We start from the raw sequence: 25583 nt of genomic DNA on the forward strand, positions 1-25583 counted from the left end.
CTGCAACTGACTACTTCTCAAAATGGGCTGAAGTTGTTGCTCTTAAGGAAGTAAAGAAGGAAAATGTTACAAGTTTTATCCGAGTAAACATAATTTATCGCTTTGGAATTCCTTATTACATAATAACGGATAATGGCAAGCCATTCGATAATAGGTTGATGAACAAGATTTGTGATCTCTTTGGCTTCAAACAACGTAACTCCTCTGTGTACAATGTTTCCGCCAATGGTCTAGCTGAGGCATTCAACAAGACTTTATGCAACTTGTTAAAGAAAGTTGTCTCCAAATCCAAACGAGATGGAATGACCGTATGGAAGAAGCTCTGTGGGAATATAGGACAACTCACTGCATGCCAACACAAGCGACCCCTTATTCACTCATCTATGGAGTCGAAGTCGTTTTGCCACTCAAGTGTCAAATACCTTCATTATGATTAGCTATTCAAGAAGGGATCACTGATGAAGTAAATGCTCGACTTCGATTAGCAGAGTTGGAGCCTCTTGATGAAAAGAGGTTGGAAGCTCAACAGAGTCTTGAATGTTATCAGGCTCGAGTGTCTCGCGCCTTCAATAAAAGAGTTTGCCCAAGATCTTTTCAAGTAGGAGATCAAGTCCTTGCCATACGAAGACCCATTATTACTTCCCATAAATCTGTAGGGAAGTTTACATCAAAAATGGGATGGTCCATATGTCGTGCAAGAAGCTAATTCAAGTGGAGCCTACAAGCTGGTTGATACAGATGGCATGAGAATTTTCCCTATCAATGGCAAGTTTTCAAAGAAGTATTATCCTTGAAGTTGCAACGCTCCTGGACGCACGACCATAAACTGCATGTCATGAAGCTCTTCAAATTTGAGCAAAATCTTCAGGTTGCAAAGCTCCTCAAAATACGAGCTTAAATTGCAAATTGCTACGCTCCTTAACGCTAGAGCATAAACTGCATGTTACTCATTGCCCGCAAGAGTATAAATTGTGTACGGCCCAAAAGAAAGTCCGCTAGGTTGAAAACCTCGAAAGAGGCGGCCTAGAAAAAAGTAGAGGGAAATAATAATAATAATAATAATAATAATAATAATAATAATAATAATAATAATAATAATAATAATAATAATAATAATAAAATAAAATAAAACTCACCCATTCTGAACTACGGTATGACTTGATCCTCTTCACCAAGGTACATAGGCAACTTAGAGTTTCATTCTAAGTTCAGTCGCATGAGTTCAAAAGATACATATTGCCCCAATCGTTGTTCGAATGAAGTACGACAAAATGTAATCCATTCAATTAGCATTGAAAATCGAGCTGAGATACCATTCTTTTGTTAAACTTGGGTCACATTTGATTTAAAGGGGCCAAGCCGCTATGGTAAATCGGTGTCTTCAATAAGATGATTATATTCTTTTAGGAGGCTACAAATTATTTGAATGAAAGTCTGGGGATTCGCTATGTCTTCATGTTCGCATAACTTTCAAGTTTGTTGGTCTTCATATTCGCTCACTGCCCTAAAAAAAGGGAAGAGAAGAGAGGCATCAAAAGGGAACACAAGTATAAGAAGAAAGATTGCTTGACACAACGTTTCAAATTTAGTGAGACTTGAACCCAAGATATTTATGAGAATTAAGCACTTGAATTTTTATTGATAGCAAGAAAAATGTCTTGTGATCCCGAGGCTTCCATACCAAAACATAAAAGTGTTTTTGAAGTCGCGCCAATTCGGAACTGTCGGTATATTAAAATTTGATGTTGATTTCGAAATGCTATCCGAAACTATCCTTAAGGTATTAAATTTTATATTTTGGAAATATTTTAGATTTTGAAGTCTTGTTTTCAAAAAATTAAACGTTTCGTGATTTCGACATTCCTACATCAAGATATAAAAGTTTTGGTGAAGTCGCGCAAGTTTGAATTCGTCAGCATGTCAGAATTTTACGTTGACTTTAAAATATTATCTGAAACTATCCTTAAGGTATTAAATCTTTCAATTTGGATATGATTTAGATTTGAAGTTTTGTTTCACAAAATTCAAACGGCTCATGATTTCGATGTTCCTACACTAAGATACAAATATTTTGGTGAAACTGGGCAAATCTGACCCTATCAACGTGTTGGGATCTAAAGTTAATTTCAAAATATTATCTGGGACATCTCTAAAGGTGTTTGATTCCAAATTTTGGATGTCTTAGATCTTGAAGTCTAGTTTCCGAAAAATTAAGCGGTTCATGATTTTGACATTTCTACTCCAAGATAAAAAAATATTTTGGTGAAGCTGTGCAAATCTAAAACTATCAACATGTTAGAATTTAAAATTTGTTTTAAAAATAATATCTGATATGATTCTGAATGTGTTTGATTCCAAATTTTGTATATGTCTTATATTTTGAAGTCTAGTTTTCAGAAAATCAAACGGTTCGTAATTTCGATGTTTCTACACCAAGATACGAATTTTTTGATGAGACTGCACAAATTTGAAATTGACAACGTGGTGCAATATAAAGTTAGTTTCAACATATTGTCTAGGACGATTTTAAAGGTGCTTGATTGCGAATATTGGATACATGTTAGATTTTAAAGTTTAATTTCTACGAAATTAGATGGCTCATATTTTTGACGTTCTCTCATTGAGATATGTACTTCCTACCGCAAAGCTATAAAGGTGATGAACAATATTATGTTCAAAGAAAAAGGAGGATGTATCTTCAAATACAGAGAATTCAAGACATGAACGGCAACGATGTTTAAAAGAAAGCCAAATTCTATTACATAGACGTCAATGCATCGTGCTAAGCAAGCAACTATTGATATTGATCCAGAAAAAGGAAAACATCAATGAAAACACGCAATATAAAGTAAACATCAATGAAAACACGCAATATAAAGTAAAACAGATAGAGTTTTCATTTCCAAGAATAGTTGCTAGTTGACCGAAGCCAAGAAAAAAATAAAAGGCAAATAAAATACTCTATATAGGCTAATCTAAACAAAATTTGTAATTGACCAAGTCCTTAAGGGTGGCTTCTAAGTGTTATTTCTTCGTTTCCATGTCGGCCAAGTCATCAGCAGTCGCCAAGGAAACATGAGAACATCTACAGTACTCCTCTTTAGCAGATGAGTCTCTAGATTTAATCTCTTCAACCTCTTTCTTGGTAGCATCTCGGAGAGCTCTTAACAGTTTTACCTTCTCCTTGGCCTCTTTGAGAGATTGACTGGTAACAGATAGTTTCTCGACCTTATCCCCTTTTTCAATCAAGACAAGATCAAGATGTTCCTTGGTTTTAAAAAATGACTATGATATTTCAATGTCCACAACCTTATCAAATAGAGTTGATCGTTCCTGATCATATGAAGTGCAAGCTTAAAGAAAGACGTCAACAGGTCTTTTAGAGGAGAAATATCCACGCCCTTTCCATCCATCTCCTCGAGAATCACTTGGATCTCGAATTGAAGAGAAGAAGCATTGTCTACAGTAAGGTCGAAAGTTTGGCATGAATTTTAGCCTAGGCATTCAAGATGAAATCCTTGCGAAGAGTCAAGACAACCTTTCTCCCGTCAAAGATAGACATCGTTGGTGCTAATCGTTGGTGAAAATTAGGCCCCGATTTTTCTCCAATATTAGGAATGGAAGTCATCTCTAGGTCCGACTTAGATATTGGAAGTGATTTCCTCGAGCCCGGATCCGCCACAGATTCAGTACTACCTCGTGGCTTGCTTTGGGGTGACGCTATCGAAATATGATCACCGTTTGGTTGAATAAAAAAAAGATAGACGGCAAGTGAAGTTACCTGTATATTATAAGACAATATGAAAGTTATAAGCATTATCTCTTGAATGACCTTCAAAGTCTTTGAAGCACTGCCAATACTGTCAGTGATCTCGACTACACCCAAATCAGTGTCTGCTTGTTTATTTGAATATGGCTTCACCCGCTTGAAGTTTTGATTGCCATGGCTACTATCACTCTTATTTTGGGAAGGACGTTTGTTAGAGGTAGGGACACCGATGCCTAATGGAAAGGAACTCTCATTGACTTGATGATCCTTAGAAGGTCCCTTCTTTTATTGAACTTTTTTATATCGAGGTTCCTTGATGTCGCGTGGTGCAACCACTTTGGATTTTAAAGTAGGAGGTTTGTCCTCCTTGTTATGCTCTTGAGGCGTGATCTCTAAAGGCGCATTAGTGACTGGCCTAACAAAAGTCACCAAAGATTCTAAATGATCTTCAAGAAAGCTCTCATGCACTCTTGTCCGCTAGGATCTGTACTTTGACGAAAATAGCTTTTTTGCCATAGATATAGCCAGGGGAAAGGTCTCCCTCGCATTGGTGGAATTATGTGACACACAAATTTGCCAAAATCTGAGTCCTTCTTCTAATGAGGCGCTACGAAGGTCATTTTTCAAAATACCAGGACTAGTTTGATTTAATCCAAATTGACGGCTGAATCGATGTGGACTATATGGTTCAAGAACGAAAGAGTTCCCACGCCTCAAAGGGATATAATTAAAATGGATACTCATAAAATAATTGACTTTCGGTTCCGATGCTTTATCATTATCCTAAAAATAGTACGGTTCGGACCCCTCCGATATGGTAGAAGTCCAAGATACATTATCCGCTTGATGGGTGTGTTTTCTTGCATTTGTATAATTCAAATACCATGCACGCCTTCCCCAGAATACGCCACCATAAATGGAACTTATGGTCCTTTTGGAAGCCCGTAGTGTGTCCTGAAGTAGTGAGCAAGCCAACCATATACATAATGAATGGGAAAAGAGATTTTGATATGCTCGAGCTGCGAGGACTTGGAGATCTTGTTCAAACCATAGTAGATGCTCGCCAGAACTGGGATTTCAAGGCCGAATTTTCATCCATATGACATCATGCTCGTCGTTTTAAAGGTATCGAGTCGAATAAAATCACCATCTTCAGAGGGAAATACAAATGCACACAAATAACAAAATAAGAATACCGCCAAATACGTGCTTCTCTCTTTTCATGTCGAAACCCAAGATTATCAAACATCGTCTCATTCGTGCTAGACCATGCAACTACTTCTAGTATAGCTCCAGTGGAATTGTGCGTTGACTTCAAACGGGTAGGCTTTTTCTCCCTCCTTGCTGGAGCAAGTTTATATCTAAAGTCTCTCATGCACCAAAATTTAATCCACTTGCTAAATGAGACCTTTGGATCATGACTCTCCCCTTCTTGAAGATGGTTAAAGGCAGTAAACAGGTATCCACAAGCTCGAGGAGTAAATCTTTAATTCTTCTCATCAACACCTGTGAGTTCGATAGCTTCGGGCACAACTTCTTCGTAGGGAGAACCTCCAATAGGTAAAATGCCAGTAGTATATAAATCCCAAAGAGATATTCATAGTTCTCCGGTAAGGTATTTGTTGTGGGACACCAAGTTTCAAGAAACAAGATGTTTGAATTTCGATCATATGTAAATAAAGAAGCATAGACGATATCATAAATTCTTGTTGTCTCCAAATTTCGTTGACTTCTGCCAAGTATGTTTTCAGCCCATTCCCAATATCCCGGGATATAATGATATTCACCGTCAATTCTCAAAGTATCTCCCCAATGTATCTCCCTTTGAATCATACGTCGTCCTACAAGGAATGGTACTCCCGATATTGAGTTTTTATTGGTAAGGAGTCTGAAGAGACCACATTTTAGTTGGCTTTTGGTTGTGCTCTGAAGTCCAATCTACCATATGGAGGAAATTCTGCAGAGGTGGCCACAATTACGAGATACTTGCGCTTGGAGGATGGAGATGTGTAGTCTCTGAAGTGAACCATCTCTTCAAAACTGCATATGCGAAAAATATTAAGTCAACGACAATTGACAAAAGGAGGAGAAAATTCTAGTCCTTTGTGTTTTAGGCTAATTTCTAGATGTGATTAAGAAAATATAGATTTGTCGTCTATATGTTGATATGGATTTGTCCGTGTCTATATGGTGATAGAGATTTGTCCGTGTCTATATAGTGATATAGATTTGTCTGTCTATATGGTGATAGGGATTTGTCCGTCTATATGATGATATGGATTTATCCGTCCATATGGCAATGTGAATTTGTCCGTTTATATGTTGCGAGGGATTTATCCTCCTATATGTTATTGTAGATTTGATCATCTATATATCGTGATGAATTTATCCTTCTATGGGACGTCATGGAGTTGTCCGTCAACTTGGCACTCGACGACTCTTCTCTTCTTAACCTACAACAACCAAAAAAAAAAGAAAAAAGAAGACAACGAGAAAACACAGAAGAGCGAGTTACCTGTTGAATACAAACTCAATTAGGCTTGAGGGCGATATGTCTTGATGCTTACGATTGAAGAACATTGGCGCTATATATAGCTAAGAATAGCGGCTGTCAAGAATCTATTTTTCGACGTGGGATCGCCGAAATCAGTTACCGAAGAGAATTTGAATTGCTAAGGCAGCGGTATAATTGCACGAGATCTACTTGGCTGACTCTAATTCTAATATTACTTAGCTTCTTCAAATTCAAGTAGGAATCAAAAATTCCACAAAGTTCAAGTTAAAGAGCTCACGGTTTTCTAGTCATGTAGGGATATATGGATATGATGATGTCTTCCACGTGGATTTCCGTGTAAATATGCCATGTGAACAGGAATTAAGATGTTTAGTATATGGTGCTAATATTAGGTAAAGTTCCAAATCTTGACCTACTTGCTTATATTAGTCCACGTATTTCATAGATATTGACTTACATGCGCATGTATCTAGTAATTGATGCTAAGTCCACTCCAATAAATATTAATTGGGCTACAAGTAATAAGCCCACTTCGTTAGGCTCAAGATATTTTTTTTCTAGAAGTTTAGTTTGGTGTCACGTGTCAAATAACGTGGCACGCCAAATCAGACGGAAGAGCCAATATGATTATTCCACGTCCCAAAATGACAAGACATGCCAAGTCAAATTAAAATGCCAATGAAATCGCGCCACATGTCAAGTGGCATGTTCTGGCCAATCAAATGCGGCTTTGTCACTCTGCAATCTGATTGGTCGGAAAGAGTTTGTTCTCATCACAACTCTTCTCTTCCACAACTATAAAAAGGGGTCTTCATAAACTCAGAAAATTTATCAGAAGTTATAACAAAATGCAAGAAAGAGCCCGTGGATCAAACGTTACAAATTCCTCCACAAGTTTCAAGCCTCAAGCAATCAAGTTCAAGCTCAAGATTGAAGAACAAATCAAGGTTCAAAAAGTACGAATTCAAATTAAAGTTCGTGCCAGTTGAATTCAAGATCATCGTTCGTGGCAACAATCAAAGCGTTCGCGACGGATAAATCAAATTCAAATTAAAGATCAAACTCAAAGGCCCTTGAATTTATATTGAAAAAGGAGAATTTATAGAGATTGTAACAAAATTTATTGCCTACAATTGGTTCATTTTTAAACTTCAGTATGCTTTTAATTGTGAAACATTATCTCTGGGTAGCGAAATTTACGAGTTTTAACATTAAGTGTTCTTTGTTTGATCACTTAATTAATTTGAATAGATTTACTTTTTCAACGAAGAGATCTGAATCATACAAATATTGAACAAAGTCTTACAATTATTGAAAGGCTATCCAAATATTTTCCAAAGATGAACCTTTAACCACCATTGTATCCATAACCACCATTAGCCACCACCACACAACTACAACTATCAGCCACCATTATCTCTGCCGTCAACCATCACTGCCAATCATCGCTACCAACTACCTCCACCATCACAAATCACTATCAATTATTGTTACCAACTGCCATCACCCCTAACCACCATCATAACTGCCAACTATCGTCACCACTGTCAATTCTACCATCTCAACTATTACTATTGCCAACCACCAACAACAAACAAGAACATTGTCAAGCAACATCATCACTACCGATCATTATAACCAACCACCACGCTCCCCATCCACTTCCACAGCAACCACCTCCATCATCATAACAACCTCTATTATCAACCACTACCGCCAGCTAGGGGCGGATTCATACTTATAAGTATGGTTCACAGGACCCCATGCTCTCTTGCCCCAAACTATGAAATATAGTGTTAATATGCTAAAACATTGACTTAATGTCTACTTGGGAACCCATCAAAATAAAAAGAGTTTGGTGTACTTTGGCTAAAGAATAAAGTGATTGTTACATTCAGCAATGGCCATTATATGTGTTCACAAACCAATGTTCATTTTGTTTTTACTCTTTCCTTTCTTTCTTGTCAAATTTGATATTCATTCTTGTTCTTTTCTTTCTTTCGTTTTTTACTTTTTCCACACCTGTTATTCTTCTCTCTCTTTTTTTGTTGTCATTTTCCAAGTTATGTATGTTATTCCCTCTTATTTCTTTATTTTCTATTTTCTTTTTCATTTTTTCAAATTTGCTATTCCTTTTTATCAAAGATTTTGATTATATATGATCTAGCATAGTGTAAGCACAACTTTTATCTATTGTAATTTGTCATTGATGTCTTTTGCATGTTGTAAATCTATTGTTTGTTATGCTATATATAACTATTAGATAGAAAATTGTTTTTTCCCACATTTGTTATATAGTTAATCACTGAATTTGTTAAAAAGTATTTTCATCCTCCAATATCTCTTATCTAACTCCCTATCTCATCAACTCTCAAATTAGCTTTGCAATTGTTGGAATTATATTTTATACATCCTGCAGTCAGGACGTGTCTTAATCTCGTCGTTGGTGGTGCACCCATTAATCCTAGATCCGCCTTCACCGCTAGGATGGTAAAAAAATCCGAAAAAATCGAATTTCGAACAGGACCGAATTAATTCGGTATTTGGGTATCGATTTCTTCGGTATTTCGGTATTACTTCAGTATAAATTTTTCGGTTATTTATGCTTAATCCCAATTGCAGTAGGTTGATATCACAATATTTTTTTTATTGCTGGATGAAAATGTAAGTCCATAGCAAGTTGTGGTCGTGGAAGATAATGAATAACTAATTTGTTTGTCCATCTTATTGCAAGTTTTTAGCACGATGAAATAATTTACTACCTTATATAGTTATGCATATTCCTTACCTCCAGTTAGGAGGAATGGTTCATTGATGTTTGGGTGACGAGATAACGCTCGTTAACAAGTGTGCCCTTTCTAGTATTATCATAATTCTTTTGGGCAAATAGATAACATGGAGCTTCCATTTTTGTTTTGTCCATTGTTAGTCTGATATAAGCTATGTTGCAATATTTTTTCAGAAGTCAATATAGCAAAAATTGTTTCGAAATGTAATTTGCTATATTGTTTTTGCTACGCTTCGTATGAAATGTATCCACTTTAGGCTACTTGCAAAAAAAAATAAAAAGTTGAAAACTGTTAATTTGGTTGGCTACCAAATCCGTACCGAATCAAACAAGAAATACCAAACTGTACCGAATTACTTTGGTACGATGTTTGGTATGTATAATTGATTTACCGAATACCGAAGTACCAAACAGTGGTTCTTAAATACCTACTGAAATACCGAACGCCCATCCCTATCTGCCGCCAGTCACTACCACCAATCACCACTATTGTGCAACAATCATCACTACTCGTACAACACAACTATCACCACCATCCACTACTAGCCACCACCACCTTAAAACATAACAATTTGACAGAACATTTAAATTATTTATTCGTCTTTTTAATAAAGTTGAATTTTAAACATTTAGGTATTGAAGAAAATAAGTTGTCGTAATTATTCAATATTTATATCAAAATACAACATATTAACATTTAAATATATATTCAAATTTAAATATTTTAATCATTAAAAACAAACGATCCTTTACTGACGCTAACCATCTAGATCACCAAATAACTTTTTAAGAGTCCGTTTGGACATAAGAATTTTTTTTCTTTTTTTCAAAAAAATTTTACTTTTTTCCGGAATCAGCGTTTGTTCATAAAATTTTTAATTTTCCCTTGAAGATGCATTTTGGAAATTTTTAAAATTTTGAAAAATTTCAAAAAGTTATTTTTCAAAATTCACTCACAAAACTTCAAAAACAACCCAAAATTATATTCATGTACAAACATAACTCTAAATTTCAAATACCATTTTCACTTGAAAATTTTTTTCCCCTATTTTGGATTTTTGCAATTCTTATGTCCAAACGCCCATTAAGTCTTGACATATAATCAAACACTTATCATCATATAAAACACTTATCTTGACTAGCGATAGGAAGGTGTGGAGGTCGAGGATTAAGGTGGTGGGTTGACAGGTAGTTGCGAGTTTTTCATAGGTTCACCAGTAGTACTAGTAATATTCTTGTTGTGGGTTGAAAGTTACTTTCTTCTAGTTTGTTATCGTATCTGGTACTTTGCAACCACGTCCTTTGTTTTTATAAATTACTAGTGGGATTGTTGCTCTCTAACTGTTACTATTTTATACTACTTTTTCTCCCCTTTTACTGGATATTGTTGCTCCCTGATGGCTACTATTTTATGCTACTTTTTCTCCTATTTGCTTATCGCCTTTCTCCCCCATCTTTTCTCCTCTTCTTCTCCCCTATTCTTCCTTTCCATCTTTTCTTGAGCCGAGAGTCTATCGGAAACAGCTTCCCTACCTCTCCGGGTAGGGATAAGGTCTGCGTACTCATTATCCTCCCCAGACTCCACTCGTAGAATTATACTGGGTATGTTATTGTTTGTTGTTGTTATCATCATCATACTATATTATAAGTGGGAACCTACAAAGTGAAATTTAAAATACCAAATTACCCATAAAAAATCGAACGACAATTTTACCCTTAGCTTATAACTAATTTTAAAAAAAATTATTACCAAAAACTGGACTTAATTCTCGGTAAATAAACACGTTTTAGTTCTCACTTATTGCATCCTATTCAATATCTTGGACTTTCTATCTTCCAATATAGTATCCTAAAGGTACAATTTATATCAACTTTTAAAATGGCGAAATGCGTTGGAGTCCTTTCAACTTCTAACTTTCACACTAACCTAACTTGTGAGAAGTTGAAGTAATTCTACAGGTACAATATATGCCAGTCTTACGCCTCATTTGTTTTTTTTTTAAGAATAAGACGTCTGAATCTGAATACACGTCTGAATATCAAAATGTATATTAAGATTAAGACATCTGAATCTGAATACACATCTGAATGTCAAGATGTGTATTAAAATCTGAATACTAAATAATTAAGACTGTTTGATTTTTAACATCTGAATGTATAAAGTTTACGTTTATTTGAAAATTAATAAACATAAAATTCAAATAAAATACTAATTAATCTAATATTGCATCACTAAAATATATAGCTTTTTAAAATATGATAGTTGCTGATGGTAATGGCTAATGGTAGTGCTTGTGAATGCCGACTAAAAGCGGTGGTTGGTGGTAGTTTAGGGTAGTAGCTAGTGGTGATTGATAGTGGTAGCTATTATAATTGAGGATGGTGGTGGTGGTGGTGATATTTAATAATGGCGGGTGGTGGTGGTGGTAGTTGTGATTGAGGAATATGGCGGTGATAGTTTATAATGATGGGCAGTGCCAGCTATATTTGTTGATGGTGATGGGGTAGTTAGTTGTGGCAGTTGAGGTGGATGAGTGTTGGTTGTCGTTAATGATGGTGGTGAGAGTGGTGGTAGTCGACAATGGTGGCGGCTATGATTGAGGATGATGGTGGTGGTGGGTGGCATGGTGGTAGTTGATAATGGTAGGCGGTGGCTGCAGTTTATAATGAATATGGATGATAACATCTTAATGAAATTAAGTCTCTGTTATAGATCTTAATGATACAGACCTATTCAGATCCATTAAGTGATTGTGAAGTAAAAAAAAAATACACTTAACGATTAAAATCTAAATAATTAAGATTCAAATTTTGAAAACAAACGTACTTAATGTCTGAGATCTGAATAATTAAGATTCAGATCTCCATTAAGTTCAAACAAATGAGGTCTTAGTCTCCTATGATCCTCTATTTATTTACTGAATCATGCTCAACATAAAAAAATAAAAAAATAAAATCACAACTAATTAAGCATTTGATCTTTCTCTCAAACCATCGTCGGTCGGGAAAATGCTCTTTCTCCTGGAACACATTATTCTATTAAGACAAAATATATAAGTTACCACATATTTTTTGCGGATGAAAATTATCTTACACACTCAACCCTTATAGTGTGTGCCTAAGACACACTACCTTTTTTTCCCATTATTTTTCAAACATGTGCAATTTCACGCACCAATAAAATCATGACACGTGTCATTATTTTTATTAAAAAAATAAACCACATAAAATTACAATTACACCCCTTAACCATCTTTTCCACTTCATCTCTTTCTCTCCTCTAGAAATTACCCCCTTTCATCTCATCTCGCTGAACACCCTATAACCATGAAATTAGACATCTTCACTGCCACCCTTCTCCACATTCATCTATCTTCTATATCCGACAAGAAAATTATAATTACACCCTTCTTTTCATTTCTTTTTGTTCTCCCTCGCTCTCTATTGTTATCGATAATACTGGAACCACCACCTTCCGATTTCAAACCAAAACTTAGTAATATATTTAGTTCCAATTTTTTGACTTTAATTTCAGATCTAACACAAGAAACTCAAGACCCAAAACAAAGATATTATGGCTGCCCAATTCGCCGTCAACTTCTCCGACCAGCAAATCACCAAATTCCAGATACATTACAAGTTTAAACTCTATTATAGATTACTTCGAAGAGCAGTAATTAATTTATTATTGAAGTGAAACTCAAATCTTAGTCGAGATGAGATGCTAAGATGTTATTCTGTGATGTCCCAGCGAGATCATATTTGGTGGCAAACTGGTGGAGCAATTGTGAAAAGTGTGAGTAAAATTTATGTGTAAAGGAAGTTGGAAAAGAGGGACAATGTATCAGGAAGAAGAAGAGAAGCGAGGGGGTGGAGTTCTGGGGGCAAATAATTTAAGAAATAAAGAAAATAATTATAATTTTGAACGTGGCACTTAAACAAGGATTGAAATTTTTGTTCTCAAGTGTTCACGCTCTTTATTATTTTGGTTATGCACGTGTCTGTCACGCAGCAATAGTAGTGATGTCTTAGGTACACTCCGAAAAGATTGAGTGTGATGATTTTCGTCCGTAAAAAGTGTGTAAAAAATTTTTGTTCTTAAGTGAGGCGCTATTATTCACTGAGTTTCCAACCTCATGACTGTCTCGGGGATTTGTTGGTTATTGAAAAAAAAGAAAAAGAAAATAGAGTTGAATTGATATAGAGGTATGTTTTTTTAATAGAAATTTTCTATTACATGGGTGAGGTGGAAGGGAAGGGAACAATGAGAATGAAACCCGCACCTATTGTGTAGAAGAGTCCCGTCGGTACCACTAGATGATAAAAGTTAGTGGTGATATAGAGGAATATATATATATAGCCGACTCCTACTAGTTTGGGATTGATTGACCTTTTTCAAGATGTTCTCTTCTCTAAATTTACTCAATTTATTTTGTTATTTTTCTCAAACCTAACTAAGGAATTTGATGATCAGACGATTTTAATCTTTATAAAGGTCAGTTTAAAAACAAGTGAGCTTAGTTAATATCTCCATTTTATTTTGTTTTTTATTTCATTTTTGGTTACCGTCCTGATTTTTGACTGTATTGTATGGCATAATTCTTTATGGGAATAGTGAATTATTGATTTTGCATTTTTCTCTCTTTGAAGTGAGTATTATGATCTTATGGATTTTAGTTCAGAATAGTTAGGTTTGGTGATTTCCTGCTGCATTTGCTTTATTCACTTCTCAAGACGCAGTTCATTACTTATTTTACTCATATTAGTTTGTTGATTTTCTCAAGCTCAATTGACGAATTTGATTATTGGACGCATTAAATTTCCTTATAAATGAGGTTCAAAATAAGTGTATTAGCAATCACAATGACTCTATGCAATAATTTGTTAGAATTTAGCTGGTCCCAATACCGAGTAAAGGAGGAGCGTTGCGGTAAGTTGATGTTAGTTTAAAATTTGGTAATTACAGTAAATCCTCTTATAAAGAAATGGACCTGAATAATACAGAGGATTCATGCAGCTGACTCAAACTATTTTGCATTGAAGTGCTGCTGATTATTTTGGTTACATGTCCTGCTTTTTGAATGTGTTGTGTGGTCTAGTTCTTTGCAGGAAGACTGGATCTACTCTAATGATTAGTTTGCATGGAGTGTGAGCTTTCTGAAGCTTTTTAATATGTTTTTTTCTATCAATTACATGCTAATAAGTAAAAGCCAATCAATGTCTAGTCAGGCAAGTGCCTGAAACCATTTATTACTTGGTGCGAAAGAGTAATAATGATATGGTGTTACCTAAACTCATTTATTATTATTCTCTTGCCTATTTTCTACGTTTTGTTTGGTACACTACATAATTAGGGAGCGCTTTACCCACCAATGTGGGACTTCTTGGCACGAATCTGGATTTAGCCGAGTCCCCAATGCGGGTACCAGACATCGGGTGAAAAACCAAAAAAAAAAAACGAAAAGATAAGCACTTGCTGTATATTGTTGACGAGGTTGCAATTGCTTATATTCTCTTGCTCTGGATTATTGATCTGTAACAGCACCCCCTGAGAATTGGTCTGTTTTAGGGGTCTCCTTTTATGTATTTATTGATTAGTCATATTGTTTACTAATTGACTGGATCATGTTTGCATCTCCATGAGTAGCTCATTTTTTGTAAAGAGTTTTGCTGTTAACACATTATTGATGATTTTTCTTCCTTCTGTAAATTTCAGGCTTTACTTCATTTTGGTAGAAGCTGATCGTCTGATCCTAGGTGCAACTTTTTATCATTTAGTCTCTTCCAAGCCTCTTACTCAGTTATGGAAACTGAAACCAGTACTGGCCTTTCCAATGGTAGCACCAATGATTATTCTACTCCACAAAGGACTTACCAAGTTGTTTTAGCTGCAACTCGAAGTATGGGTATTGGTAAGGAGGGGAAGTTACCTTGGAAACTGCCTTCAGATCTCAAGTTCTTCAAGGAGATCACTAGCACTACATCAGATTCTACAAAAAAGAATGCTGTTATTATGGGCAGAAAGACTTGGGAAAGTATTCCTCTTAAAAATCGGCCTCTTCCTGGCCGTCTCAATGTTATTCTTACGCGTTCAGGGAGTTTTGACATCGCTACTGCAGAAAATGTCGTTATATGCGGAAGCTTAAGTTCCGTTTTGCAATTATTGGCAGTCTCCCCTCATTGTCTATCAATTGAGAGAGTGTTTGTTATAGGAGGTGGTGAGATTTTCAGGTAGAGATTTTGCTGCTCTTTTAGTTAGTTAACTTTCTAGCTTTTTATGCTTTAATTTTGTAACTATGATCTTCTTGACGCAGGGATTCCCTCAATGGTCATGGATGTGAAGCAATTCATGTCACTGAAATTGGGACTAATTTTGAATGTGACACTTTTGTTCCTGCAATTGATGTCTCTTTATTTCAACCCTGGCACTCATCATTTCCTTTGGTTGAAAACAATATTCGGTTTTCTATTACCACCTTATGTTCGTGTGAAGAATTCTGGAGTAAAACATATTAATCAGACCAATAGCAAGATTCTTGATAATTCCTTGGATTCCCAGGATGAGGTTAAGACATTTTCTTTCTTGCCTAACATGATTTTTGAGAAACATGAAGAATACAAGTATCTGAGATTGGTTGAAGAAATCATCTCAAATGGCATGCCAAAGGATGACAGGACAGGAACAGGAACTCTGTCAAAATTCGGTTGCCAGGTAATCTGAAGCATCAATAGTGCTCAGCTATATTTGATCTTTTTTCTTCTCTTTATGGTGTGTAAAGAAGTAACATCATCATAGTACTGCATCACTTCTGTCTAGTCATACCAAATGACATTGAAGAATGCGTATTAACCCCTATGGAAGAAATTAAATTCTATGTAGTATTAATTAATATCTGATTGCTTTTTTTGCTGTATATTTTATTATGTCTACAGATGAGGTTCAATTTGCGCAAATCTTTCCCGCTTCTTACAACAAAGGTATGATCTATTATTTTCAGTTCGTAAGTTACGCTGCTTTTGTTATTCTGATGTCCCATCATTCTATTACTGCAATGTGTATTACAAGTATAGGATAATGCTGTAGCGTATACTAGTACAATCACGTGAATCATAAGCGCATTCCTCTGTAGATCACTTATCTTATTTAAATTTGTTATTTTTGGCTTTCAGAAAGTCTTCTGGAGAGGTGTTGTTGAAGAACTCTTGTGGTTTATCAGCGGATCAACTAGTTCTAAGGTATCTGTCTGTTGCGCAATAGTCTATATATATTTTAGGTTCTACTTCAATGTCAGTAATGCTTTCTTTAAATGTTATGGCCCCTTAGAGCTTGTTTCAGTTAGTTAGTGATTTTTGGCCATTTAAGCTGCATAATGAAGTTGGTGTAGCTCTCAGGTCCTACAACAGAAGGGCATTCATATTTGGGATGGCAATGCATCCAGAGATTACCTTGACAGGTAAGATTGTTCTTTTTTTTTTCTTGCAGTGTTTTACAATTCGAAATGATCACAAGTTAGGCTTCCCATTGCAGTATCGGTTTGAAGGACAGGGAAGAGGGTGATCTGGGACCAGTTTATGGGTTTCAGTGGAGACACTTTGGTGCCAGGTTGGTTTTTGAACTTCTCTGACATATAATTGGTCAAAACTCATTGAATTCAGTTGTAACTTGTCCCACTGCACTAGCTCTATACAGGTACATCGACATGCACACTGACTACTCTGGGCAAGGGTTTGACCAATTGGCTGATGTTATCAACAAGATTAAAAATAATCCAGATGATAGACGTATTATACTTTCGGCTTGGAATCCTTCTGATATTAAACTCATGGCACTCCCACCTTGTCATATGTTTGCTCAAGTCTGTATTATCATGATGCTTATGTAAAGCTTAAAGTATTGTCAACATTATAAAGCTTTGTTCCGTCTTGTTTGCAGTTTTATGTTGCCAATGGGGAGTTATCCTGTCAAATGTATCAGCGCTCTGCAGATATGGGTTTGGGAGTGCCATTTAACATCGCATCATATGCTTTGTTGACATGCATGGTAGCTCATGTTACTGGTATGCTGTCAAGATGCTTGTGCCTAATTTCACACTTGTATTACGGGCAATTGTCAATATAATAGAGAGTGAGCTATCAATAAGGTGCTAGACTGTGGATGAAAAAACACTGTAATTAAGTGAATAAGATCTCCCCGAACACATTTACGAAGTCAGGAATTTGGAAAAGGGGATGTCTTACAACAACTATGGCTTACTCCTAAACAAGTTGGGTTCGGCTATATGAATCTTCACTGACCATGTTACTCCGTTTAAAATAATCTACTGCCAATAGTATGCAATACCATTAAAGGTATTATAAGTGCTCTATATTATCTAAACGTATAATTTTTGAAAGGCTAAACCACTCCTAGAAAGCATAGGACCTACAACGAAAGTGCTAACATGTCTAAAACACATTATTAACTAATAGGTGCCACTTATATAGATGTTTTTTTCCCATTGTGCCCTATCTTTTGCTAAGTCTGCATGGATCCCTGAAGATTATAAATTCTTAGAAACAACTTCCTTCCATATAATTTTAGGTTTACCTGGTCCTCTTTTAACGCTTTTCGCACGTATAGACCGGTGCATTCGTAGGTCAATGCAGGACATGATCGAATTATCTTAAGCGACCTTTCATTTTAGCCTCGATGTGTGCTACTTGAACGTTCTCTAGAATGTGATCATTTCTAATCTTGTCTAATCTTATGTGGTCAGACATCCATCTTAGCATCCATATCTCTGCGACATTCATCTTGTGGAGCGGCCTAACATTCACTCTCCTATAGCATTACTGGTCTTATACCTTTCACTTTGGTAGGCATTCTTCTATCACATAACATCCCTGTAGCACTTCTCCATTTCAGCCATTTGATTTTGATTCTATGTGTAACATCTTTATCTATCATCCCATTCTCCTAGAACGAGCCTAAATATTTGAATTGCTTTCCTTTAGGCACTGCAATCCCATTTACTTTCACCTCCATTTCACTCTTATGTTGACTAAACTCGCAGTGCATATATTTAGTCTTGTTTCTACTTATCCTAATATCCTTATTTGTTAGACTGTTTCTCCATAGTTCAAGCTTTTGGTTGACACCCTCATTGTTTTTGTCAATTAGCACAATATTGTCAGCGAATAGCATACACTATGGAACTTCATCTTGTATTATGTTGGTTAGCGTATCTATAACTAAGTGTATTAAGTACGGGCTCAATGCCAATCCATGGTGTATACCAACGGTTGTGAGAAACTTCTTTATATCTCTTACTACTGTTGTGATGCTAGTAACAACTCCGTCATACATGTCCTTTTAAGACATATATATATGTACTGTGAAGTCTTTTTTTTCTCCAATTCCCACCAAATGATCTTTCTTGGTACTCTATCATATGCTTTTTCTAGGTCAATGAACATCATGTGCAAATCTTTCTTCCGCTTCCGCTGGGGATAAACTTCCATCAGTCTCTTTAGCAAAAATATAGCCTCCATAGATGTACCGGGCATAAATACAAACTGGTTCTTTGTCACTCTTGTAGTGTCCCTAAGTCTACGGTCATCACTCCTTTCCAAAGTTTCATCGTGTTGACTCATAATTTTAATGCCACGATAGTTCGCACAACTTTGAATATCTCCTTTGTTTTTATAAATTGGGATTAGGGTCTTTTGCACTCGTGGGGCATCCTACCACTTCCAAGTATAGCATTAAATAGCTTGGTTAGCCATCCTACTCCAACCTCTTCATATGTGTTCATTTTTCAAATTTAAGGTTCTAATTGTAATATTGGTATATTTTTTTAAGTATGGTGTATATGTCATTTCATCTTACCGTTGTGAAGCAGGTCTATCGTCCTGCATTTTATTTTGGGTTATGAATTATTCTCTACCATCCTGCATTCGTGATAGCTAAAACTATTGAGAGGTTATGAAAAGGAACTGGAACTTCTGAAATTCCAAACAAGAAATGCTTGTGTTCTTTGGTTAGAGACACGAACCAGACATTTTCTCGATATTAACAGCTCCAGTTCTTCTTTAAGTTGCTTCCCAATAATGTTTTCTCAGACGATGCATCTCACGATTTTCTCATTACCTTTCTTTTCCCAGATCTGGTTCCTGGTGATTTTGTCCATGTTATTGGAGATGCTCATGTATATCGCACTCATGTCAGACCTCTGCAAGACCAGCTTCAGAAGATGCCTAGACCTTTTCCAGTAAGTATTACTACCTTAATTGCTGTGCTGTTTTAGTCTTACACAGACACACACATTCTCTCTCTCTAACTTCTATTATTCCTGAATGGGAGTAGATTCTGAATATCAATCCGCAGAAAAAGGACATGGATTCCTTCGTCGCTACTGATTTCACACTTGTCGGTTATGATCCTCACCGGAAAATAGAAATGAAAATGGCAATATGAAGTTCCATTGTAAATTTTCTGGAACTACTCTGCTCTCTGGATATGGTCTTATTTTGAGGTAAATAATTTCATTTTTCTTCTCTTGTTCTGTCTTGTTTACTCTCATGTTATTACTTATTTTACCTAATTTTGATTTTTCATGGTCTAGATGAATTAAGCTGAAATTTAACATTCTTGATGTGAGAATTAAAATGCCCCTTTTGGGTAAAATAAATGACTAAATGCTTTGTGTAAGATCTGTTGCTTGATTCCTGAATGGAGGAGTGTAAAATGTGAATATCCAAACTTTTTCCTTCTCCGGTGGCTGCAGCAATTCTAATGAGGAGAGTTCAGGTTGATGGTTATGAAACTAATTATTTATTGCCGTCGGAACTCCATCATTTTGGTCCCAAATCAACTACTTGATTACTACTATTGGAAGTTATCATATCTATTTGAACAGCCTACTTTCCCTTGACGATTCACAAATCTTTCAATCTCCTGGACACTGTGCACATCTAGAAGTACCGGCTGTCGCCCACCTAGTGCATCACTTGCACTTGGATCACCTATCTCTCAGAGATGGGCTGCAATAAGTCAAGCCTACTCTGAGCACTTGAGCTCCACTCAAGCCCTACTTCAATCAACTTTTGTAAGCCTAGTGCCATATGCATAGCTCAAAAGGGGCATGGACTCTTTCCCTCTCTTTCTGTTTTCCTGGCTGCTTCTGTGGAGCTTTTCTTCCATATATTCTATTTGCTCAGAAAGCTTAGGTGCTTCTTTAAATGATGGAAGAAGATATGGCTTCCGTATTTGTTTAGAGATACAGTACTTGTTATATGCATCAGCACTATGTCCTGTGTGTTTTACCTTTGATGGTTTCTTGCCGGTGTTCAAGTCACGGATGGCTTCATCTAGCAAGTATTTTTTTTTAACATGTTACATGCTTTATATAAGTAATGTTTGTTTATGATTGGGACTGAGAGGGGAGAACTTGCAAGACATCTTGCAAGTGGTTCGACTCAGCTCGGCTCATAATTTTCGAACTTGAGCCAAGCATGCTCTTAACAAAAACTATTTTGTTCTGGCTAATGCTATTACCTTTTCAGCAGCAGTTATTGCACTTAAATTCACACATCCAGTCTCTCTCTCTCTCTCTCTCTCTCTCTGGCAATTTGCCACTGGACGACTACCACCACTAGCCATCCAATCATCTCTTTTTCCTTAATCATCATCTACGCTCTCTCTCTCTCTCTCCACCCACTCTGCTTTTTCGGGCCCATGGATTCTACGAGTCTCATGCCCTTACAAGAACAAAAACTTTCAAGTGCATTTTAGGACTACCTCGGACAGACACACCATCCGTTCTTGTAAACTTGGGCTGGGGAGAATGAGTTTATAAAATCTTTATGGGCTTCACTCGATCCTTCAAGGTGAGGGGCTCATATGTTGGCTAACTTAACAAGTAAAATCCATCTTTGTTAACACTGTTTTCTTTATCGTGTTGACGAAGAAATATTGATGAACTTCTTGGCTATAGATCATTTTATCTTGCTAATGGTTGACTAGATCGATCTGATTGAATATGGGTCTCTTGACGATTGTTGTGCTTACATTTCAAACGGCAGAATTTTCAGATTTTAGTTTTGCATTTTGTTTCCATGTTACTCATTCAAATTCTTGAGCATTTCCGCCCAATCTTGAATTTTCTTGCTGAGTTAAGCTTGTGCTTTTGGATTTTCTTCTCAAGTTGAGCTTGACCAGTGTCTTGCACCAGGATGGGATAAGCCAAGTTGCACCCAGCAGGAATTCTAGTCAGCTCAACATAGCTCCTTTACACGTCTAGCTATGATGCAGAAACCAGACTTAGTTAATAATTTTCTGAGGGCATAAGATCTCTTTTATGATTAGGCTGGAAAAATGCTTTTCAAAGCTTTCATTTTGTATAATGCAATAATTGAAGTTTCCTTTCTGATAAGTTGCTGAACTCGCATAGCTGTTGGTTCTTGAAAATATTTTACTCTCCAGTCCATGTGGATGCTTTAGGGCTCTTATGTGTCGCTGTTTAACTTTTTTGCGTTTGGGGGGGGGGGGGGGAGGGGCTAGAAAGAAATATTTCTTATCTTCTTTATTTAAATTACTTGTAATTTTTTCCTTGTCTTATAAGTATTTGCCTCTTTTGTGTTGCGTTAATCTGAGCTATCTCAATGGAGAATCCATATTGACATTGCTTGTACAATTTTGCAGGTAGAACAACTTTGGTGTCGAGGAGCTATTCTCATATTGAGAATCTATACGTACTGTACACCTCTATTGAAGTAGGATTCCGAATGCTTTAGTTCCAGAGTCACAGTTTCTAAGGTGATCTAGAATGCCATTACTTCCTTTTGTCTTTTAGCTTTTTGGTTATTGAAATGAGGCTATCACTTCTTCGATGATGCCCTTTCTCTTGAGCTGAACAAAACGCAGGAGCTATTGTGTGGATGTAGTTGTCTTCCCAACTATATTGTTCCAATGTGATTATTTGTAGCCATCACTGTTAAGAACATACAAGCTTGAATGAGAATTGCGTGTAGCTTCTGGTACTTGACATCATATATTTTCTAGCACTAGTTATTATATTTGTGATGTCTTAATCCATTTGCGAAGTGTGAACAATCCATTTAGTTCTCATCTTAACATAACTTGGTTAACTGTGGAAAGTGGGAATGGAAATGAAATTTCAGCCTAATCAACTTTTAAATATTGTGGTGGGTTGCTTTGCAACTGTCTCTGGGTGAATTCTTGATGTCTTAGTTTGATTATTAGAGATGTTTAACCCCGTTAGACCTTTTACATCCTCCTGCTGTATAGGTGTGACAGTTGTCAGTGGATTAGATTAAAGTTCCTGAAAAGACCATCTGTTTGTTTAGTTATTACTTATCAATTAAAGGTGCTCTAATGGTTTATTAATCAAGTTAAGTGTACATTGATATACCCAACATCAGCTCTCTATTTTTGAAGAACATTCTTTTTCACTATAGTAGATGATGCTTTTCTCAACAAAATGCACTTCAACTATCGAAGTTAAACTGAAAGAATGTCCATTAACTATAAAATTCTTAATCGTAATTTACTCCTTGAGAAATCACAACAACTAATTTTCCCTCGGTTTCTTCATTTTCCAGACCTTTTGCCTTGATTTCATCAGCTTTTTTCTTTTTCTTGTAGATGAAATCAAGGAGACTGCTCAAAGCAGTCTCGACCCCTTCATTCCTTAGCAATTGCTCACCCACTTCAGCAGGGGTCACCATTGCCTCGTCTAAAAGATCAAGGATTTCAGGGAAAAGAGGATGGTCCTCAATTCCAAGATAATTCCAAGCCAATGTCTTGAAAGCACAAGGAGTGCAATAGGACATGTGGATGTGCACATCCATTCTGCCTGGCCTCAACAGGGCAGGATCCAACCTGTCTTTGTGATTCGTCGTAAACACTATTATCCTCTCGTCTCCACAGCTTGACCACAACCCATCTATGAAGTTTAGCAACCCTGATAACGTAACCTAACAATATTCAATAAAGAAACACAATCATTAAGAATTTAACTTTGGTGTACCAACAATATATGCTTTTTGAAAAATGTCATTAATTTTTTATCTAAACGTGGGATGGTATAGGATGCAAGAAAAGTGAGACTTACCTCCTGAGGTTTTGGCTTCCTAACTATATTTATAGTTTGAGCTTGCGTTATATGAGGTTTGAGTGCCTTCAAAGTCTGTTCTTCTGCTTTGCGATCTTCAATATCGAGGCTGCAGTCAATGTCTTCCACGACTAGGATTGATCTGTTTCCTGTGGAAAGTAGGACTCTCCTAAGGTCTGAATTTGCACGTATATCAGTTAGCTCCAGATCATATATATCAAAGTTAAGGTAATTAGCCATGGCTGCTATCAAACTTGATTTCCCAGTCCCCGGAGGACCATATAACAAGTACCCACGTTTCCATGCCTTGCCAACTTTCTTGTAGAAATCCCTTCTTCTAACAAATCTGTCCAAATCGCAGACAATCATTTCCTTGAGCTCTCTGTCCATAGCCAATGTGTCAAAAGTTGCAGGATGATCTAGCTTGATGGAGTTCCATGTATAATCTCCTGAATTGTATGAGTATCTCCTCATGTGTTCATTATTCATAGTATAAATTTGGAGGGTCTTCCTCTCTTCTTTAGCCTTGTTTGACTCGTTGATGACTAAAGGGAAATAGGATTCAAATACCATATTCTTGTATTTCTTGTGAAAGCATAGCTCAAAGTACCGAAGTTCGGACTGAGTAGAAGATTGACCAGGGTAATTGGTCCTCTTGGATTGAACCTGCCTAGTAACTTGCCTCCATTTGAACTGAATACCATTAAACTTATCCAACACCACTTGGTCTTTGGCTACCAAGGTGGATATCTTAGTCTCTTTCTCTGGCATACTCACTCTGAAGCTACCAGCAGAAATGGAAACCTTGGTGCCTAAATAGACTTCAGCAGCCTTATAGATTTGGTTGCTGGCTAGTCCATCAAATTCTTCAATGATCAAAACCATTTCAGAAGAAAATGATTTGAAGAAGCCACGGATGCTCAAGTAAACATAATGTTGGAGTTCATAAGGGATTAGGTCTCGGGCTACGGACCGAACCACCATGGCTGTAGCAGCTATGGAAGCTGTGGAAGAAATGATCGTTCTGGCTGATGGCATGTTAATATCAGAAAGAACACTTGAAATCATGTAGCTGGAAATGGTAAAAGATAATTGATTTTCTTACTTTTTCTGGTAACAAGATGTTCAAGAATTTTTCAGGCTTATTTTTTTTTGGTTTTCTGTAATGAAGCCAAGGTCTATTTATCTACATATTGTCCTCTTGAAACATAATGTCGTTGAAAGCAATGCATTGGAACTAAAAGGTCATTGTATTTGGCCAATGAATTTCATCGAACTTGGAGGATTAGGTTTGCATGACTTTGCCTTGTTCTTGGGTTGTTTTGTCTTGGAAATGCATGACTTTGTAGATACCTCCATAGACTACATGCTCTTGTACATAGAAGCCCACTCTGAAGCAATTGTGAATGAGTTTAAATTTTAAATACTGACAGTATAAAAGAGTTTTATATTACTCCTTCTGGTCCACTTTAATTAATTTTTTAGCCTTTTTTTTTGGTGGTCCATTATATTTGATTTTTTCAGATATCAAAATGGAATTAACTTTCTTTTTTCAAAGTTGTCCTTAGAGTAAAGAGCATAGGAGTATTTATTATATTTCTAATGAATAAATTAAGGTTAATATGATCAATTTTATTGTTAATTAATGCTAAAAGGTGGATGTGTAAAAATAACCAAAAACAATCAAATAAACTGGACTAGAGGGAGTAGCAGGTTATGTAAAAGGTAAGTACAAGTAATCATCCAAAATAAGTGAGATTACTAACCTAGAAATAGATCTAGAAACCTGCTGCAAGAAGTTTAAATGCAATAGTAGTAAAAATGTTTTATACGTCGACATAAGTATATTAATCCATTGTAAACATAGACTTTATAATAAAATTTTAGGTCAATTTTTTGCAGAGTCTTTCACGGTCAACCGGCCAGCCTAAGACCCAAGTCTTTAGCGTGTTTAGTGTTTACATACCATTGGAATACATTGTTTCTTTGGTATCAACAATTTCCACCATCAATTTATGATATTGTTAGAAATCTTTATTTGGTCATAAATTATACTCCTCGTTCTAACAGTTTAATGCGTTTGCTTCTTTTCCGAAAATTTTCCATATTTTCTGGGAAGCAAACACAACTTTGAAGATTAACTTTGGGTTATGGTATTCCAATTAGATACTTCCAAATAAAAATGGAGAAGCAGAGTCAAAATGATAAAGAAGAGTGAAGATTAGAGAAGGCACGGGCAAAATACCCATGGGATCGTCTACAAAGATACCGTACCTGATAACAGGAAAAGAGAAAATAGGTGCGGGATGGATAATTAAAAATCACGAAGAAGGAAGGTTCATTAATAGCCGCGAATACGGAAAGAAATCGGCATAATCCATGATTATGTGCGATTGG

The 25583-nt window shown here is 36.2% G+C and overlaps 1 protein-coding gene and 1 pseudogene across 1 annotated transcript; one reads left to right on the top strand and one right to left on the bottom strand.

Moving 5' to 3' along the window:
- Positions 1–12306: 12306 nt before the first annotated feature.
- LOC107777232 (bifunctional dihydrofolate reductase-thymidylate synthase-like) lies at positions 12307–22102 on the top strand (annotated as a pseudogene).
- On the bottom strand, positions 20147–24969 carry LOC107777233 (AAA-ATPase At3g50940). Its single transcript, XM_016597220.2, has 3 exons — positions 23187–24969; positions 22677–23049; positions 20147–20421 (listed from the first exon to the last, which is right to left on the bottom strand). The coding sequence occupies exons 1-3, from the start codon at positions 24252–24254 to the stop codon at positions 20147–20149; spliced, it is 1716 nt and encodes a 571-aa protein (XP_016452706.2). The 5' UTR covers positions 24255–24969.
- Positions 24970–25583: the final 614 nt, after the last annotated feature.

Source organism: Nicotiana tabacum, chromosome 4 (genome assembly GCF_000715075.1).
Source record: "Nicotiana tabacum cultivar K326 chromosome 4, ASM71507v2, whole genome shotgun sequence".
Taxonomy (NCBI): Eukaryota; Viridiplantae; Streptophyta; class Magnoliopsida; order Solanales; family Solanaceae; genus Nicotiana; species Nicotiana tabacum.

Bases quoted from the DNA above. Each gene is read 5' to 3' on its own strand.
- LOC107777233 (XM_016597220.2), bottom strand. From the start codon at position 24,254: ATGATTTCAAGTGTTCTTTCTGATATTAACATGCCATCAGCCAGAACG. The intron at 23,050-23,186 runs GTAAGTCTCACT...GAATATTGTTAG, and splicing joins GGAAGCCAAAACCTCAGGAG to GTTACGTTATCAGGGTTGCT. The intron at 20,422-22,676 runs GTCTGGAAAATG...AATACTTGCTAG, and splicing joins TGATGAAATCAAGGCAAAAG to ATGAAGCCATCCGTGACTTG.